General features: G+C 45.8%; 1 protein-coding gene across 2 annotated transcripts; it reads left to right on the top strand.

Annotated features, from left to right (window-relative positions):
- Positions 1 to 12,585: 12,585 nt before the first annotated feature.
- Positions 12,586 to 17,631, top strand: LOC140390171 (uncharacterized). Of its 2 annotated transcripts, none has more exons than XM_072475116.1 (2): positions 12,586 to 12,728; positions 13,672 to 17,631. In XM_072475116.1, the coding sequence occupies exon 2, from the start codon at positions 14,135 to 14,137 to the stop codon at positions 15,008 to 15,010; it is 876 nt and encodes a 291-aa protein (XP_072331217.1). In that variant the 5' UTR covers positions 12,586 to 12,728; positions 13,672 to 14,134; the 3' UTR covers positions 15,011 to 17,631. The 2 variants fall into 2 exon arrangements, with proteins under 2 accessions (XP_072331217.1, XP_072331215.1); XM_072475114.1 differs by lacking the exon at positions 12,586 to 12,728 and adding an exon at positions 12,757 to 12,945.
- Positions 17,632 to 20,929: the final 3,298 nt, after the last annotated feature.

Here is a 20,929-nt window from a genome sequence, read left to right as displayed (position 1 = left end):
ACCCGGGGGCTTGGCTTCCTTCCACATCAACAGTATCCTGCGCCGGGCTACTAGGGACGCAAAGGCCAAAACATCAGCCTCTTTCGCCTCCTGCACTCCCGGCTCTTCTGCAACCCCGAATATAGCCAACCCCCAGCTTGGTTCGACCTGGACCCCCACCGCCTTCGAAAGCGCCTTTGTCACCCCCACCCAAAACCCCTGTAGTGCCGGACATGACCAGAACATGTGGGTGTGATTCGCTGGGCTTCTCGAGCATCTCGCACACCTATCCTCTACTCCAAAAAATTTACTGAGCCGTGCTCCAGTCATATGCGCCCTGTGTAACACCTTAAATTGTATCAGGCTTAGCCTGGCACACGAGGACGATGAGTTTACCCTACTTAGGGCATCAGCCCACAGCCCCTCCTCAATCTCCTCCCCCAGCTCTTCTTCCCATTTCCCTTTCAGCTCATCTACCATAATCTCCCCCTCGTCCCTCATTTCCCTATATATGTCTGATACCTGACCGTCCCCCACCCATGTCTTTGAGATCACTCTGTCCTGCACCTCCTGCGTCGGGAGCTGCGGGAATTCCCTCACCTGTTGCTTCGCAAAAGCCCTCAGTTGCATATACCGGAATGCAATCCCTTGGGGCAACCCATATTTTTCGGTCAGCGCTCCCAGACTTGCAAACGTCCCATCTACAAACAAATCTCTCAATTGTGTTACTCCTGCTCTTTGCCATGTTCCAAATCCCCCATCCATTCTCCCGGGAGCAAACCTATGGTTATTTCTTATCGGGGATCACACCGAGGCTCCCGTCTTTCCCCTATGCCGTCTCCACTGCCCCCAAATTTTCAGAGTAGCCACCACCACCGGGCTTGTGGTGTATTTCTTCGGTGAGAACGGCAACGGCGCCGTCACCATAGCTTGTAGGCTAGTCCCCCTGCAGGACGCCCTCTCCAATCTCTTCCACGCCGCTCCCTCCTCTTCTCCCATCCACTTACATACCATTGAGATATTGGCGGCCCAGTAGTACTCACTTAGGCTCGGTAGTGCCAGCCCCCCCCTATCCCTACTACGCTGCAAAAATCCCTTCCTCACTCTCGGGGTCTTCCCGGCCCACACAAAACTCATGATACTCTTCTCAATCCTTTTGAAAAAAGCCTTCGTGATCACCACCGGGAGGCACTGAAACACAAAGAGGAATCTCGGGAGGACCACCATTTTAACCGCCTGCACCCTCCCTGCCAGTGACAGGGATACCATGTCCCATCTCTTGAAGTCCTCCTCCATCTGTTCCACCAACCGCGTTAAATTTAACCTATGCAATGTACCCCAATTCTTGGCTATCTGGATCCCCAAGTAGCGAAAGTCCCTTGTTACCTTCCTCAGCGGTAAGTCCTCTATTTCTCTGCTCTGCTCCCCTGGATGCACCACAAACAACTCACTTTTCCCCATGTTCAGTTTATATCCTGAGAATTCTCCAAACTCCCCAAGTATCCGCATTATCTCTGGCATCCCCTCCGCCGGGTCCGCCACATACAACAACAAATCGTCCGCATACAGAGATACCCGGTGTTCTTCTCCTCCCCTGAGTACTCCCCTCCACTTCCTGGAACCCCTCAATGCTATTGCCAGGGGCTCAATCGCCAGTGCAAACAATAATGGGGACAGAGGACATCCCTGCCTCGTCCCTCTATGGAGCCAAAAATACGCAGACCCCCGTCCATTCGTGACCACGCTCGCCATCGGGGCCATATACAGCAGCTGTACCCATCTAATATACTCATCTCCAAAGCCAAATCTCCTCAACACCTCCCATAAATAATCCCACTCCACTCTATCAAATGCTTTCTCGGCATCCATCGCCACCACTATCTCCGCTTCCCCCTCTGGTGGGGGCATCATCATTACCCCTAGCAGCCTCCGTATATTCGTATTCAGCTGTCTCCCCTTCACAAACCCAGTTTGGTCCTCATGGACCACCCCCGGGACACAATCCTCTATCCTCATTGCCATTACCTTGGCCAGAATCTTAGCGTCTACATTCAGGAGGGAAATAGGCCTATAGGACCCGCATTGCAGCGGGTCTTTTTCCTTCTTTAGGAGAAGCGATATCGTTGCCTCTGACATAGTCGGGGGCAGCTGTCCCCTTTCCCTCGCCTCATTAAAGGTTCTCATCAGTAGCGGGGCGAGCAAGTCCACATATTTCCTGTAAAATTCAACTGGGAATCCATCCGGTCCCGGGGCCTTCCCCGCCTGCATGCTCCTAATTCCTTTCACTACTTCCTCCATTTCGATCTGTGCTCCCAGTCCCACCCTCTCCTGCTCCTCCACCTTAGGAAATTCCAGCTGGTCCAGAAAACACATTCTCTCCTTCCCATCCGGGGGCTGAGCTTCATATAATCTTTCATAGAATGCCTTGAACACTCCATTCACTCTCTCCGCTCCCCGCTCCATCTCTCCCTCCTCATCCCTCACTCCCCCTATTTCCCTCGCTGCTCCCCTTTTCCTCAATTGGTGGGCCGGCAACCTGCTCGCCTTCTCCCCATATTCGTACTGTACACCCTGTGCCTTCCTCCACTGTGCCTCTGCAGTACCCGTTGTCAGCAAATCAAATTCTACGTGTAGCCTTTGCCTTTCCCTGTACAGTCCCTCCTCCGGTGCCTCCGCATATTGCCTATCCACCCTCAGAGGTTCTTGCAGCAACCGCTCCCGTTCCCTACTCTCCTGCTTTCCTTTATGTGCCCTGATTGATATCAGCTCCCCTCTAACCACTGCCTTCAGCGCCTCCCAGACCACTCCCACCTGGACCTCCCCATTATCATTGAGTTCCAAGTACTTTTCAATACACCCCCTCACCCTTAGACACACCCCCTCATCCGCCATTAGTCCCATGTCCATTCTCCAGGGTGGACGCCGTTCTTTTTCCTCCCCTATCTCCAAGTCCACCCAGTGTGGAGCGTGATCCGAAATAGCTATAGCCGTATACTCCGTCCCCCTCACCTTCGGGATCAACGCCCTTCCCAAAACAAAAAAGTCTATTCGCGAATAATCTTTGTGGACATAGGAGAAAAACGAAAACTCCTTACTCCTAGGTCTGTTGAATCTCCATGGGTCTACTCCTCCCATCTGCTCCATAAAGTCTTTAAGCACCTTGGCTGCTGCCGGCCTCCTTCCAGTCCTGGACCTTGATCTGTCCAGCCCTGGTTCCAGCACCGTGTTAAAATCTCCACCCATTACCAACTTCCCCACCTCTAGGTCCGGGATACGTCCTAACATGCGCCTCATAAAGTTGGCATCATCCCAGTTCGGGGCATATACGTTCACTAAGACCACTGCCTCCCCCTGTAATTTGCCACTCACCATCACGTATCTGCCCCCACTATCCGCCACTATGGTCTTTGCCTCAAACATTACCCACTTCCCCACTACTATAGCCACCCCCCTGTTTTTCGCATCTAGCCCCGAATGAAACACCTGCCCCACCCATCCTTTGCGTAGTCTAACCTGGTCTATCAGTTTCAAATGCGTCTCCTGTAACATAACCACATGTGCGAGTACCCGTGCTCTCTTTATCGGCCCGTTCAGCCCTCTCACATTCCACGTGATCAGCCGGGTTGGGGGGCTCTTTACCCCCCCCCCCCCTTGTCGATTAGCCATCCCCTTTTATCCAGCTCCTCACCCGGTTCCCACGCAGCTGTGTCCCCCCCCAGGCGGTGCCCTCCCGCCCCGCCCACCCCACCCCATACCAACTCCCCTTCTCCCCAGCAGCAGCAACCCAGTAAATCCCCCCTCCCACCCCCCCCCCGCTAGATCCCCCACTAGTGTAGTTACACCCCCCATGTTGCTCGCAGAGTCAGCAAACTCTGGCCGACCTCGGCTTCCCCCGTGACCTCGGCTCGCACCGTGCGACGCCCCCTCCTTCCTGCGTCCCTATTCCCGCCATAATTATCATAGCGCGGGAACAAAGCCCGCGCTTCCCTTTTGGCCCCGCCCCCAATGGCCAACGCCCCCAGCTCCTCCACCTCCCTTCCTCCCTCCCCCACAACCTGTGGAAGAGAGAAAAGTTACCGGGTCGCAGGATTAACAACATAAAAATCATCTCTCCCCCCTTTTTTCCCCCCTCTTCGCCCCCCCATATTCGCCCGACCACTTTGTCTCAAACGTTCTTTTTTAATAACCCGCTTATTCCAATTTCTCTTCAACAATAAATGTCCACGCCTCATTCGCTGTTTCAAAGTAGTGGTGCTTCCCTTGATATGTGACCCACAGTCTTGCCGGCTGCAGCATTCCAAATTTAATCTTTTTATGAAGCACCGCCTTGGCCCGATTAAAGCTCGCCCTCCTTCTCACCACCTCCGCACTCCAGTCTTGATATACGCGGATCACCGCGTTCTCCCACCTACTGCTCTGAGTTTTCTTTGCCCATCTGAGGACCATCTCTCTGTCCTTAAAACGGAGGAATCTCACCACTATGGCTCTGGGAATTTCTCCTGCTCTCGGTCCTCGCGCCATCACTCGGTATGTTCCCTCCACCTCCAACGGACCCGTCGGGGCCTCCGCTCCCATTAACGAGTGCAGCATCGTGCTCACATATGCCCCGACGTCCGCCCGTTCTGCACCTTCAGGAAGACCAAGAATCCTTAAATTCTTCCTCCTCGCATTATTCTCCAGCACCTCCAGCCTTTACACACATCGTTTATGGTGTGCCTCGTGCATCTCCGTCTTCACCACCAGGCCCTGTATATCGTCCTCATTCTCGGCAGCCTTTGCCTTCACGACCTGAAGCTCCCGCTCCTGGGTCTTTTGCTCATCTTTTAGCCCTTCAATCGCCTGTAATATCGGGGCCAACAGCTCCTTCTTCATCTCCTTTTTAAGCTCTTCCACACAGCGTTTCAAAAACTCGTGTTGTTCAGGGCCCCATATTAAACTGCCATCTTCCGACGCCATCTTGGTTTTTGCTTGCCTTCCTTGCCGCTGCTCTAAAGGATCCACCGCATCCGGCCACTTTCCTCTCCTTTTTCCATCCGTATTCAGGGGGGATTCCCTTCTGGTTTACCACACAGTGCTTTTAGCCGTTAAAATTGCCGTTGGGGCTCTTATTAAGAGCCCAAAAGTCCGTTCCACCGGGAGCTGCCGAAACGTGCGACTTAGCTGGTCATCACCGCACCCGGAAGTCCGCCGGGTTCCTTTTTAACAAGGGGTGAATGTGGTGGTTTGTATTAGGGGTCATGTGGGACCTGTGAAGCCGAGATGCTATTGGCTGACAGATCCCGGGTCCTGGTTGGACCTGCCGACTTCTGGCTCCGCCCTGAAGGCGGAGTATAAGAACCCAAGCTTCTCCCCACAGCTTCATTCTGTTGCTGAGCTGCTGGGGACAAGCATCGTTTAATAAAGCCTGGATCGACTGCATCACTTCTCGTCTCTCGTAAGTCATTGTGCGCTACAGACCTGTAAAGACTTAATTACCTGCAAAGACTTGCATTCAAAGTATCCTCTTGCATCTTTGACTTTGCCTTTATATACATTTCTGGAACCTATCTTCATTCACCTGAGGAAGGTGCGGTGCTCCGAAATCTAGTGATTTGAAACAAACCTGTTGGAATTTTACCTGGTGTTGTAAGACTTCTTACTGCACAGTATCCAAGGCAGCGATGTGGAGGGAATCAGCACATGACCAGGAGAGAGTAACACAGGAGAGTGACTAATATACATTTAAAATTCCTGATATCATCAATTTCAGTCAAATCGTCCTGATAAAACCATCATAAACTAGATTAAACTCCAGGACACCACCTGTGTACTTCTGGTTGTTGCATATTTGTTAAGAAGTTGCAAACTTGTGTGTGACCAATTGAAGCAGTTTTATTCGTCCGGCACGGTAGCACACGTGGCTGCATGGGTTTCCTCCTCCTCCCGATGCTCCGGTTTCCTCGCACAAGTCCCGAAAGACATGCTTGTTAGGTGAATTGGACATTTGGAATTCTCCACCAGTGTAGCCAAACAGGCACCAGAGTGTGGTGACTGGGGGATTTTCACAGTAACTTCATTGCAATGTTAATGTAAGCCTACTTGTGACACTAAGAAAGATGATTATGATTATTTAAAGATGATACATTGTGATCCGAGTGGCTTCATGATCAATGCAATGTGTAAACATCTACAGGATAATTTATTAATTTTGCAATATGTTTGTGTTTCAACAAATGGTGGGTGGTGTTTGTACAGGGCGATCAGAGTCTGAGGAATTATTTGTGTGGCCCTGATAACAACTTTTGTTCCTGTTCACGGAATAATCCATCTGGAGTTGGAATTGAACCCACAAATAAAAGGGCTGTGAGTTCAAGTCCCACTCCAGGACTTGAGTACAAAAATTCCTGGCTGACACTCCCGCGCAGTACTGAGGGGTGGAAGAGATTCCAGAGATAGGGAGGGGAGAGGCCATGGAAGGATTTGAAAACAAGATCAAAAGTTCACTCAAACACTGAGCTTTCTAGGGAAGAGGCACGGTGGCACAGTGGTTAGCACTGGTGTCTCACAGCACCAGGGACCTGGGTTCAATTCCGGCCACGGGTAACTGAGTGTGGAGTTTGCACGTTCTCTGTGGTTTCCTCCGAATTATCTGGTTTCCTCCCACAGTCCAAAGACGTACAGGTTATGTGGATTGGCTATGCTAAATTATCCCCTCGTGCTCAAAGGTTAGATGGGTTACGTTTTTCAGGGGAGCGGCCTCGGTACTCTTTTAGAGGGTCGGAGCAGACTCAATGGGTCAAATGGCCTCCTTTGCACTGTAGGGATTCTATGATTCAAAGAGTAGGTTATTTTGCAAGTTTTATTTCTAACAGACTGTTAGAACTGTGCCTGCGCAATAGACCTTTGAAGACAATCCCTTAAGATGTTCATTCCAGCTGACACCTGGGACTTTACCACCTTTCACTGCTTCAGGAATGTGACTGGGGAGATGATGCAGGAGAGAGGTCTTTAGATTTCTGGGATGTTGGAACGTTCCTGGGGATGGTGGGGCCTGTACAAGGGAGCGGTTTGCACCTGAACTGAAATGGGATCAGTGTCCTTGCAGAGGGCTTTGCTGTTGCTGTTGGGGAGATTTTAAACTAACTTGGCAGGTGTCTGGGATCCTGAAAGAAGGTTCTGGGGCAGCTCGGTGGTGTAGTGGTTAGCACTGCTGCCTCATGGCGCCGAGGTCCCAGGTTCGATCCCGACTCTGGGTCACTGTCCCTGTGGAATTTGCACATTCTCCCTGTGTTTGCGTGAGTTTTGTCCCCACAACCCAAAGATGTGCAGGGTAGGTGGATTAGCCACGCTAAATTACCCCTTAATTGGAAAAAATGAATTGGGTACTCTAAATTTATTTTTAAAAAGACACTCAGAAAAGGTTAGGCAGGGAGAGATACACAGCCAAAATTAGAAGAGAGATTATGTGAGTCAGGAAGGCATAGAATGTCTTGACCAGTTAAGTCACAAGGGAGTTTGGCAATATTGGATGGTATGTATTCTAATGCAAGGAGTCTGACGAACAAGGCGATGAATTGAAAGTACAAATTAAAACGTGGGGATATGTCATTGTGGTTATTGAGACACGGTTGAGCGAGGGGCAGGATTGGCAGCTCAATATTCCAGAATACAGGATCTTCAGGCGAGATAATGGAAGTAAAAGAGAAGAAGGTGCCTCAATTTTGATCAGGGAATCAATTACAGAAGTAAGGAGGGACGATGGATGGAACTTAAAAACCAAAAAGGAGCAATCATATTGCTGGGAGTGTTCTATAGGCCCCCCCACCAATCCGAGAGAAGTAGAACAGCAGATGTGCAGACAAATTTCAGAGAAGTGTAAAAGTAATAGGGTAGTGATAGTCACGGATTTCAACTTCCCCAATAGTAACTTGGGTAGCCACAGTGTGAAAGGTTTAGAGGGAGCGGAATTCCTAAAAATGCATGCAGGAGAACTTTTTAAGCCAGTAAATAGAAGGACCAACAAGATAGGGGGCAGTCCTGGACTTAATTTTCGGCAACAGAACTGGGCAAGTGGTTGAAGTGTCAGTAGGGGAGCATTTTGGAGACCAGTGATCATAACGCTGTTAGGTTCAAGACTGTTATGAAAAAGGACAAGGCACCCCACTATCCCCTGCCGCTCACACTGGATCATCCCACAATGCTTTCATTGTCAGGAACTCGGACATCACACTCATATTCAGGGAAGATGAGTGACCTGATGGTCAGCTGATTGGGGACAAGGTTTCTTCCATGGCTGATCTTATCATTTTATGTGGCGCTCCCTGAATCCCAAGATTGTTTTGCAACTCACAGACAGCCCCAACACACAATCAATTTTCCTGCTTTCTCCTTTCTGTCTCTCTCTCCCTAATGCATGTGCTGATTTCTCCCCCCTCTTCCCCCATTGCCCATCATCACTGCCTTGGATGCTGTGGGTCTTCCTCTTCTGATCTGCTGAAAAAAACACATCTGAGGCTACACATCCCACACTGATGCTGTCAGTTTGAAAGCCTCCGGGGATGAAGAATGCTATTCCCACACTGGGAATCTCTGCCAAACGTTGAACAGAGGACCTGACAGCACTTGGCAAAATTGCTGTTCAATGTAAAATCTTATAACAGACTACAAGACTACAGACAGACCTGGCTCTCCCATTAATTTCTTCATCTAGATCCCACTTATAAGTTCCATCACCTGCTTAGCTAGGACTAAACACAATCCCTCATAAATTATCTACACACCAGGGAACCTCCAGCAATCAGAGCAATATCCCATTTGCCATCTATATGTAAATAACGAAATGGTTAGAAATATGGTGACCTCACTTTTTACGACACCTTAATTACAGCTTTAGCAGACACACAGTCTGGATACATTAATTTTCTTTAATGGTATTACTGCAATAAATATATCCCCTAACCCAGGTTTTTAATAATATTACTGCAACAGATATCAAATATTTACATATATATATATATATATATATATATATGTACATACTTGCACCAATTTCTTACATTCATCATAGAAACATAGCTTACAAGCAATGTCCATCACTGTTCCTGGGTATGTCCTGTCCCACCAACAGGAGAGACCCACAATGATATACAATCAGGAGGGAGCTGCCTTGGGAGTTCTCAAAAATTCGAAAACTCATGAAATCTCAAAACCTCAGGTTAAATATGGGCAAAGAAACTTCCTGCTGATTCCCACGTACCTCTCTTCGTCCCCTACCCCATCTCAGCTGATGAATCAGTACTATCAGAACACCACTTATAGGATGCACTGAGGGTCGCAAGGACACAGAATATACTCTACATGGGGGACTTCAATGTCCATCACCACGAGGGGCCCTGAAGTACCACTACTGACCGAGCTGGCAGAGTCCCAAAGGACCCTGGGTTAGGGCAGGTGGCGAGGGAACCAACAAGAGAGGAAAACCTTCTAGATCTCATCCTCAGCAACCTGACTGCCGCAGCTGCATGTGTCCATGACAGTATGGTAGGACCACTGCCAAGTCCCCTCTTCACATTGAGGATACCCTCCATCGTGTTGTGCAGCACTACCACCATGCTAAATAGTTTAGACTACGAACAGACTCAAGGCTGGGCAAATATAAGGCATTGTGGGCCATCAGCAGCAGCAGAATTGTACTGATCGGTAACCTCATGGCCCAGCATATTCCCCACTTTATCATTATTACCATCAAGCCAGTGGATCAACGCTGGTTGAATGAAGAGTAGAGGAGGGCATGCCAGGAGCAGCACCAGGCACACCTAAAAATAAGGTTTCAACCTGGAGAAGCTACAACACAGGACTAGTTGTGTGCCAAACAGCAGAAGCAGCAAGCTTAATGATAGACTGAGATAGGTGATTCCACACCAGTAGATCAGATCTAAGCTCTGCAGTCCTACCAAATCCAGCCGTGAATGTTGGTGGGTAATTTAAAAACTCACTGGAGAAGGTGGCTCCACAAACACCCCCAATTTCAAAGATGGAAGACTCCATCACATCAGTGCAAAAAACAAGGCTGAAGCATTTGCAACAATCTTCAGCCAGAAGTGCCACCCTTTACTTCAATTATCTTATTCATTTATAATTATTTCAATTAAATGTTGTGTTCTGATCTTTCAGTAAGACATTTGTAGAAGCTTGTAAAGTTTAATGTAAAACATTTAACAGAGCAGTGCGGTGGCGCAGTGGTTAGCACTGCTGCCTCATGGAGCCGAGGTCCCAGGTTCGAACCCGGCTCTGGGCCATTGTCCATGTGGAGTTTGCACATTCTCTCAGTGTCGTGTGGGTCTCACCCCCACAACCCAAAGATGGTTAGGGGAGATGTGTTGGCTATGCTAAATTGCACCTTAATTGTAAAACAAAATCATTGGGTACTCTAAATTTAAAAAAAAAACTTTTTCACCTGAACAGTGACATAAAAATGCCTCCACTTTTACAAATTTCTTGCAATAAAATATATTTTCTCACTTAATTACAATGGTCCCATCTATTTGTAAAGGGGAGGGAACGGTTTTGGCAATTGTTAATTGGCAAGCTCAATAACCGAACGTAGCAGCTGCTGAAGCGCAGTGTCCTGACATACATCTCCTCTGACATCATTTCAGGATATCCTTTGGCAGTATACTTTTTAAAAAAATATTATAAATTTAAAGTACTCAATTCATTTTTTTTCAATTAAGGGGCAATTTAGCGTGGCCAATGCACCTACCCTGCACATCTTTGGCCTGTGTGGATGAAATACACACAGGCCAAATCCAGCCGTGAATGTTGCAAGGAGAATGTGCAAACTCCACATGGACAGTGACCGGGGGCCAGGATTGAACCTGGGTCCTCAGCAGCGTGAGGCAGCAGTGCCAACCACTGTGTGACCGTGCTGCCTCTTTGGCAGTATACTCTTGAGGATGGATGACTGATTTGCTGCAATACCTGTCACACAGACAGTTGACATTAGTTCACAAGATGCTTGCATATATCAACTAAGGCATTAAACTTTGTTAAAACATTTGAAGTAACCACTGAGTCTTCAATATGAACATTACATCAGGGAACAATTCAGCTTAAAATACACCGTCAAATCCAAATGTATATTAGCTCTGAATCAGCTGGGAGTACAGGCATGCTAACTTTGGTGTCTTTGAAGGAGTCAATAGCACCAGTATCGAGGCCATGATCATCCAAAACCAATTTCGCTGGGTCGCCCATTAGCTTAGAATGTCAGAGTCCTGACTGCCAGCTCAAGGAAGGATCCCAAACAAGAGGACGAAAGAAGCTCTTCAAAGACACCTTGTAGGTTTACCTCAAGAAATGGAACATTGGAGGAACCTCCTGATTAAAGGGACACAATTCTTTGAGATCACCCGATGGCAAGAGGAGGCCCGGAAAAGGAGCCTGAGAAAGGAATACCTGTGAGTTAGCATCCAAGGACCGATACCATCATTTAGAAACTCCTGCCAAGTGAGTGATTGAAGATGTGACTCCAGGTTCGGGCTCATCAGCCACGTAATGAGCCACAGAACCCATGACCAGTAACAGTGAGTCTCTTATGTGGACAATCATACCAGTTAGTGAGTGATCACCGCATTCTATCCGTTACAGTTCCTTTAATGGAATTAGCATCCTCATGACAAACCAAAGTTTTAAAAAATAATAATTCTTTCCCCTTCAGTGATGTCACTCACTTGATGCAGTAAGAACCCTTTTAGATTTAGATTTGTTGTCATGTAGGTACAGTGAAATGTATTGCGAGTGAAAAGTATTGTATTAATGGAATTAACAGATTCTTGGCAAACCAAAGTTTCAAAATATATATGTCCTTTCATTTTATTTGTATTTTAAACATAATTATAATGGATAAGCACTAATTATTTAAAACTTTAACCTATCGAAAAAATGTCTCCTGCCTCTGCTCGACTGAAAAATGTCTGTGTACATAGAAAGGTGTAAAAATTCACCAAACATCCAGTAAGTGGCCCAAGTTAGCGCTGCAGCTGGATTTTCATTCAGTAGCGTAGAGCTTCAAGGGGGGGAATTTTTTTCCGGGGGTTTAAATGTTGAAACCCCACTTCTGGGTCGTCATGCCGCACATGTGCGCCGCATCAGTGACTTAAGAGTCATGAATCCTCCAGCAAGCTATGGGCCAAAAGCTACATTAAATCAGTCCACAGTCTTCACTTCCCCACAACCAGCTCTTGGAATCCAATGGGGCAAATACTGAGAATACTGGAAATGTGATAGAGATTCAGAAAATGCTGGAAATGCTCAGGTCTGGAAACATCTGTGGAGAGAGAAGCAACCTCTCTGCAGCCTTTGACATGCCCGACCAAACTGTACTCCTCATGCAACTCTTCTGTGTTGTCCAGTCAGTGGGACGGCTCTGACTTGGGCACTTTTCCCTCTTCAGTTGTATGCCGAGAATCTGCTGCAATCTTCCCACCGCCATCGCTCTGGTTCCTACCAAGGGTCAGTCTCTGCTTTTCAATTCGATTCAGCCGCTCGGGCTCGCGCTTCCTCATATTCCAACTCCTGAATGCTAACCGCCGCTGCGCGCGGCAGAACTACAACCCCCATCAGACACCGCAGGCTGGCTGGCTCTCGTCCCGATTCCATACTGTCGGTCCTCACTGCGCAGACCCCCGGGCCACATGCAGACGGGGTAATGTTCTGACCGGTGACGATCTGACTCGAAAGCGGCTGCGCAGAATCGTGCGGAGCACCATGTGAGGCTTGGTTGTACAGAATGATTGACATGTCAGTTGTGAGCGAGGCTACAGGTCACTGTCTCTGGATTGGTTGTGAGAGCCGTAAATCAGAGAGCTGCTTTGTGCTGCGTTGTTTGATTGGCTGTGTGTTGGATATTGAGTGTGGTATTCGAAATATTTCCCTTCTGATTTGCAAGCTGAGTTTTATTGATGGGCCATTACTGAATATGAGAAGGTGAGGTGTAATTATCTGGGAGGGGCAGACACATTTATTGAAATGCCTTTTTATATCTTCTTTAAAGATTTTACCTGAAGGCCTCGGCCTTTCCCAAAAGCCTGGACTTGGATGTGATAGTTTTGCCCAGTGCTGTGCCTGAGAGCTGAATTTGGGATGTGCAGTCTGAGTGAGTGCAATGTATCTAATTTCCCAAGATAAACCAGAACCCTTCAATCAGCTACACCAAAGCAATATTTTCCTTAGCTTCCAGCACTTCCTGCCCAGTGTGTTTTCTTCAAATAATTTTGGAAAACAAGGGGAGAAATTTCAACAGCCTCATTGAATTAAATTTTTTCCGACGTTTTTTTGTACTAAACACATACTTCAAGGGTAAAACTGGTCTTCATTAGCACAACTTAAACACATAGTGAATTGATAGCCCGTTTTACACTCTGCGCGACTGTTTTTTCCATTGCCCTCAAGGTGTCTGGGAAGATGGGGGTGTGGGCGGAGGAAAGAAAGCATGCATGTTGTCTTCTCCTGGTCACTACTCAGTGTCCTTGCTGTAAACCAGAGGACGTGTGGAAAAAAGAAAGGACTTGAACTTGATCCTCCACATAGGGGAATAATAATAATAATAATAGCAGACTGGAACTGTTGGACGGCTTAAGCTGAGGAGTTAGCCCCTTCAGCGAAGGAGGAGAGGGAATTGGAAGAAATCATGTTTCTTTTTCCTGTTTACAGAAGGAATGCATCGTATAACACCCGAGAATACAAAGCGGATCAACACTGCCCTGACCATCACCCAAGAAACAACTGTGGGAAAGACATACAGTCCGCTCACAGCATTGCTCAACACAAAGAAGTTTGGCCAGTGAAACCATCATCTGGAAATCGATCGGGAGATTTGACATATTATCCTATCTGAAACAAGCCAGTGGTGGCCATTGATTCCCATCAGGACCAATCTTTGTGAAGGTTTGGTTGTGGGTGATCGCTCAGGGTGAGAGGGGAAAGAAGTGTGAGTCAGTTCCAAGTGTGGTGAGAGCATCAATCATTCATCAAGCCCCATGAACCACTGACTTCTTCCTATAGGTGAGAGACTGTTTGAGTGTGAGTTGTGGGTGGAGGGGGGTCCACAGCATCTTAAGGTCTCCGAACACACAAGGTGCATTTGTCATATAACTGTGAACATAAGAACAGCCACATGGCAGAGACACTGTTCAAGTGTGAGCTGTGCGACAAATCATTCTCACGCTTATCTTACTTTCATTTCCATGAACGCAGTCACACAGGTGAGAAATCATTTACTTGTGAGTTGTGCGACAAATCATTCTCGCATTTTTCTAACCTCTGCTCACACCAGCGTATTCACGCAGGGCAGATCCCATTCACATGTGAGGTGTGTGACAAGTCGTTCTCACAGGCATCATTTCTTCAGTCACACCAACAAATTTATACAGGGGAGAATTTGTTTACCTGTGAGGTGTGTAGCAAAGCCGCACAGTCATCTAACCTCTTGGTCCATCAGACAAACCACACAGGGGAGAAGCACTTCAAGTGTGATGTTTGTGAGAAAGCTTTTGCGACTTCTACGAGGCTCCTAACACACCAGAGGATTCACACTGGGGAGAAACCCTTTAGGTGTGAGTATTGTGAGATGTATTTCATCCAATCATCCGATCTCCTGAGGCACCAGAGGATCCATACAGGAGAGAAACCCTTCATGTGTGAAGTATGCAATCGAGCCTTCACACAGTCATCGACACTCATGCAACATCGTCGTATTCACACTGGGGAGAAGCCGTTCAAGTGTGAGGTGTGTAAGAAATCATTCTCCCGCTCATCCAACTTTCGTGTACACCAACGCATTCACACAGGGGAGAAAACATTCACGTGTGAAATGTGTTACAAATCATTCTCACGGTCATCAGCCCTCTATGAACACCAACGACTTCACACAGAAGAGAAAACATTCATGTGTGAGGTGTGTAATAAGGACTTTGCACAGTTATCAGGCCTGTTAAATCACAGGCACATTCACACAGTAGAGAAGCCACTGAAACATGAGATGTGTGACTGAGACATCACACATCACTCAGTGAGCAACGCTCAGAAAACACTGACATCCACACTGAGGAAAAAATGTTTCAGTGTGAGGAATGTCGAAGTCTTAACAAGATCCATGTCTTTCCTGATGCACCAGTCAATTCACAGAGGGGATAAAGCATTAAATTGTGGGGTGTTTGAATGAGCCTTTGAACTGTCAGTGATTCTTGTGCAATGCTGACCCATTGACACTGGGGAGAAGCCTTTTGAGTGTGAGGTCTGTAATGAGGGCTTTGCTCAGTCGCCAGGTATTGTGCATCATTGGCACATTCACATTGGAGAAATACGTGTGAGGTATATGTCAAAACCTTCACAAACTCATCAAAGGTGCAAGCCCATCAGACGGGAGGAACAATTCCAAGTTTGATATTTATTATCAAGATCCCCTGAAGTCTTTAAACCTTCTGGAACAGCAGTGGATCCACACTGGTGGGAAACCATTCTGGTGTGAGGTGTGTGACAAGGCTTTCACACAGTGTATCTCCTGGTCCTTCAACACACCGTGATGAATGAAGGAATTTCAGATATATTGTGCTGTATGTATTTGGTGCAGTAAGGGTTAAAATAAATAGTATCATGGAAAATATTTGCACCTTCACATCAGGAGAACTATGACATAATGTAGGTGATGTAAAACAGTGTCAGTACATCCTAAATGGAAGATCTCGTGTCTCACCCTATAATAATATAATTTATTGGTATTAGGGTTCGTATTTGACAGCGGAAGACATAATTTTAAAAAGTCTGGTTTGAAAGGGAGAAGGCTCAGAGGTGCAATTAGAGCATCATAAAAGTTGGGCCAAGTTGGGAATTCTGTTTATATAAATGAGTTTCTCTGGGGAGTAGATAATTAGATACATTTTAGTTTGGTAAGATGGTGTAGTTAATGGGAAGAGCCAGGGGCTGAATCAGTCAGGTTGAGTTTTCAGTTATGAAATTCAGTTAAAGGTTTCACTGTGGACCGACCAGCAGCTGCTTTCAAAACAGTGAATTTTGATCTATCAGGAGCAGTTTCTTTCAAAACTGGAGGTTAAAGATTTGACTGTGAACAGGATAAGAGCAGTGTCTGAAAGGCTGGCATGTTAATCAGCAGTTTGTGACGGGCAAGAATCTGTAAGCTGGATCCTGAAGCATATCTCTTTCTCAAAGCAAGTTATCCAAGACATATCTGTTAAGCATGTATTCGTGGGTCTGCTAAGTGTATTTAAAAGTAGATTTTGACCTGGTTTTGTTTCAGTGGAGATAAAAGATAGCAGTTAGGATTTATTGTTTCACTGTATTGTTAAGCTTTGTAAACATTGGGCCAATGAAATTGAAACTGTAAGCTGCTTTTTTGGATGAGGTTAAAGTTATTTTAATCCTGTGTTAGTAATAAAGTTTGTTTCAATATACCATATCTGGCACGGTAGCACAGTGGTTAGCACTGTTGCTTCACAGCGGCAGGGACCCGGGTTAGATTCCCTTGGGTCACTGTCTGTGCAGTGTCTGGGTGGGTTTCCTCCGAGTGCTCCGGTTTCCTCCCATAAGTTCTGAAAGACGTGCTTGTTAGGTGAATTGGACATTCTGAATTCTCCCTCTGTATCCGAACAGATGGCGGAGTGTGGCAACTAGGGGATTTTTACAGTAACTTCATTGCATGCTAATGTAAGCCTACTTGTGACACTAATAAAAATTATTATTTTTATTATTATTGCGTGGGATCACTCCTGGAACAAGGTATCCTTTCTTCACAGTCTTACAATTTAAAAAGAACATTGGGGTTTCTGTCAGGTTATCAGCAACTGTTGGGGTCTGGTCCAGGATCGTAATAACACTCACCCAGAGGAGAAATCCAATTGGTCTTATGATGAATGTAGGAATTTAAGCTATGTATTTGGTGCAGTAAGGGTTCAAAGCCTGGGTTAGGCTGTGTTTGACTGCTGCAATAGTGTTTTTAAAATCCTGGTTTGTAAGACAGTTAGGCCTTTTAGGAGCCAGAGGTGCAATGAAAGCATCATAAAAGATTGGGTTTATAATTTTGGTTTGGATTAAGAGGGTTGCTTGGGGAGTAGATAGTTAAGAGACATAGTATTTCAGCCTGGTAAGATGATGTAACTAATGGGAAGAGCTGGAGTACCAGGCATTTTGCAGAAAAACAGTTTAGTTTTAGATTGAGATGTGAACAGAAATCAAGCATCTGTTCACATTATAGTTCAGTTAAAAGATCTGTCTGTGGACACACTAGCAGTTTCTTCCCAACCAATTCAGTTAGTGTTGAGAGCTGGAAGTCAAGCTATAAAAGCAGTTTCTGATGACTTAAGCTAGAAATTCTGCATTGTTCTGACAGGACCAGGTCTCTCTTTAAAACAACCTCAAGCGATTTCTCTTTTCAAAGTGGAGTTTCAAGATGTCTCTATCCAGCAAGTATTCCTGAGTACCAACTGTATTTAAAAGTAGATTGAGATCTGAGATGGTTCTGTTATTTGAGTAGAAGTAAAGGGGTTAATGTGTCACTATTTATTAACATTAAGAGGTAATTGTAAACTATTTTTCTTATCCGATGTTAAACGTAATTTAATTCTGTGTTCAGAATAAAGTTTGTTTTAATATACCGTATCCTTGTTTTGCGTGAAATCACTCCTGGAGCAAAGTATCCTGTCCTCACAGTTTTATAAAATGAAAATAAAATATTGGGGTTTCTATCCAGTATCCTAGCCACTGTTGGGGTCTGGCCTCGGATCGTAATAAAATTGGAGCTCTTTACCAGGATTTACAATTCCTTGTTTGGCTTGGGATCATTGAACTTAAAAAAGGTGAGCGTGTGTGTGGAACGGTTGCTTTCTTTCAGGGTTTGACGTTTAAATAGGGAATGACTGGAAATTGCCCCTTTCGATTGCAAAACAATTCCTGGGTGTGGAAAAGGTCACTTGGGCTGGTTTATCAAGGGTGACTAAAACAAAATGTTTGGTTAGTGAACATGTTGCAATTAACTTTATCTGAAAGGATGAGGAAGGTAGGAATAATACAAACAGTAGCTCAGCATTTAAATTTGCCAGACACAGTCTAAACCATTAGAATTAGCTGGGATTCAATTACAAATAAAACAATTAGAAATGCAGAAAAAAGATAAACAGAAAGGAATAGAACTGAAGAAATTGGAAGTGAAAGAAAAGGATAACTGGCAATGGCAGAATGGCATGGCAGCACAGTGGTTAGCACTGCTGCCTCACAGCTCTAGGGACCTGGGTTCAATTCCGACCTCGAGTGACTGTGTGGAGTTTGCACGTTCTCCCTGTGTCTGTGTGGGTTTCCTCCGGGTTCTCCGGTTTCCTCCCACTGTCCAAAAATGTGCAGGCTAGGTGGATTGGCCATGATAAATGACCCCGAGGTTGAATTGTGGGGATAGGGTGGGGGATTGAGCCTAGGTGGGGTGCTCTTTCGGAGGGTCAGTGCAGACTCAATGGGCCGAATGGCCTCTTTCTACACTAGGGATTCTATGATTCAAATTCTATGAAAAGCAAAAAGAAAGGGCTTTTTAAAAGGAAATGGAGGCTTGAGGTAGAAATGGAAAGATTAGCGAAGGAAGAAACAGATAAGGAAAAAGAGAGAATTTGAACTTTGGAAACTGGAACTGCAAAGAGAACATCAACGGAAAATGTTGGAGTTAAAGGCAGAAGCTGTGGAAAGTCTAGAGGAAGGAGAAACACTGCCAAGTCAAACGCCTCGTAGGAATATGTTTAAGTATATTCCGGCATGGCCAAGGTTTGACTAAAAAGATGTAGAATCAGAATCCCTACAGTGCAGAAGGAGGCCATTCGGCCCATCGCGTCTGAACCAACCCTTGGAAAGAGAACCCTACCTAGGCCCATGCCCCAGCCTATTACTGTAACCCAGTAACCCCACCCAACCTTTTGGATTCTAAGGGGAAATTTAGCATGATCAATCCACCTAACTTGCACATCTTTGAAGCTTTTAATATCATTTGAGAAAGTGGTTAAACAATTGAATTGGCTAAAGACCATGTGGGTAGTGTTAGTTCAAACCAAGTTGATAGGTAGAGCTAGGAGTGAAGTATTTGCATCATGATCAGAGGAGGTATCTAAGGATTATGATGAGGCGAGGAAAGCCATATTAAATGTACATGAACTAGTGCCAGAAGCCCACAGAAGTTTTGAAATTTAAGGAAAGAACCACGTCAGACATATATAGAATTTGAAAGAATTAAAGAAAATAATTTTGATAGGTGGATAAGAGCCTTAAAAATAGACCAAATCAGACCCACCGGCAAAGGGTAGATGGTTAGTTATGGAGTCTAACACCAGGGGTGCATAGTCCAAAAATGAGAGCCAAATATTTTAGGAGTGAAATTAGTGGTTCGCACTGTTGCGTGCGGCGCTGAGGACCCAGGTTCGATCCCAGCCCCGAGTCACTGCCCGTGTGGAGTTTGCACATTCTTCCTGTGTCTGCGTCACTTTCGGCCCCACACCCAAAGATGTGCAGGTTAGGTGGATTGGCCACGCTAAATTGCCCTTTAATTGAAAACAATAATTGGGTACTCTAAATTTATTAAAAAATAACAAATGTATGACGCCCTCAGGGAAATTATTATTTTGGAAGAATTGAAAGAATACCTTCCCGCAGTACTGAGAATTCATGTGGAAGAGCAAAGCGTTAAAACTGCTAGACTGGCAGATGATTTTGAATTAATTCACAAAGCAAAAGTTTGATTTTTGACATCAATTTCAATCTGCCAAGGACAGAAATTGAGGGACTGAGAAATTCAAAGCTAATCAAAGGAGGTCTAGTTGGGAGATATTAAGGACAGTTTGCCTCAGGTTAAAAAGGAAACCTATGATAGTGGAAGAGAGATAAGAAAACTTGAATGTTTTCATTATCGTAAAGTTGGATACATGAAGTTGCAGTGTTGGTGGCTTACGAAAAGTACAGGGAAGACAAGACTCATTAAAACAAAATAATCCAGTGGAATTTATTAAAGCGGGAATAAAAAAAACATTGTTCCAGTGGAAGAGCTGCAACAGAGTGTACAGCCTGTCAGAGGTTGGCGGATAAGCAGGTGCCAGATCTTTTTAAAGATTTTATTTGTGGGGGTACGGTTTACTCATGTATAAAAGGTGGAGGAGGTAAGGAGATTAACATCTTAAAGGATAGAGGAGGAAGTCAATCTTTAATGGTGAGAGATAAAGAGATGTGTAGTTCAAAAGGGGTGTTGCCAGAAAAAGTAGTAATATGTGGAATTAGTGGTGAGTGGTGTGCCACTATGTAAGGTAAGGTTATAGAGTCCAGTGAAAAGTGGTGGTACCAGTAATAGAAAAATTACCTTTTTCAGGGATACAATTTATCCTGCGTAATGATCACAAATGGGAGTGATGCCTACTGTAGTTGAAAAGCCAGTGGAAAGCCAAACAACAGGTGTTGCAAGAAGCAAAGCCTGAGGCACTTCCAGATTGTGTGATCAAGATCACAAAGTCACAGGTTGAGACAGGAGGAAGAGAACTCGAGGAGTACCGATAGGGAGGCTGACGTCCAGTCATCGGAACCATGTTTGATCAGTTGGTTGTAAAGAACAAGAGCAGGATGAAGCAGATATCTTTAGCTCAAGAAAGTTGGTAGAATTATTTACAGCAGAAAGATTCAGAGATGCAACTGTTGGATCAGAAAGCATATACAGAAAGAGAATCTGAGAGGGCAACACGGTGGCGCAGTGGTTAGCACTGCTGTCACACGGCGCTGAGGTCCCAGGTTCGATCCCGGTACTGGGCCATTGTCCCAGTCTAAAAGTTGCAAAGCCAGCACCAAGCTCAAAGTCTCCTTTTCAATTGTTGAATACTTCCTCTGGTGCTCAGTTACTTTTTTGGAAAAATACCCAATAGGCCGCTCTATTCCTTCGTCGTCT

This window comes from Scyliorhinus torazame, chromosome 14, assembly GCF_047496885.1.
Source record: "Scyliorhinus torazame isolate Kashiwa2021f chromosome 14, sScyTor2.1, whole genome shotgun sequence".
Taxonomy (NCBI): Eukaryota; Metazoa; Chordata; class Chondrichthyes; order Carcharhiniformes; family Scyliorhinidae; genus Scyliorhinus; species Scyliorhinus torazame.
This window is presented reverse-complemented; position numbering and strand designations above follow the sequence as displayed.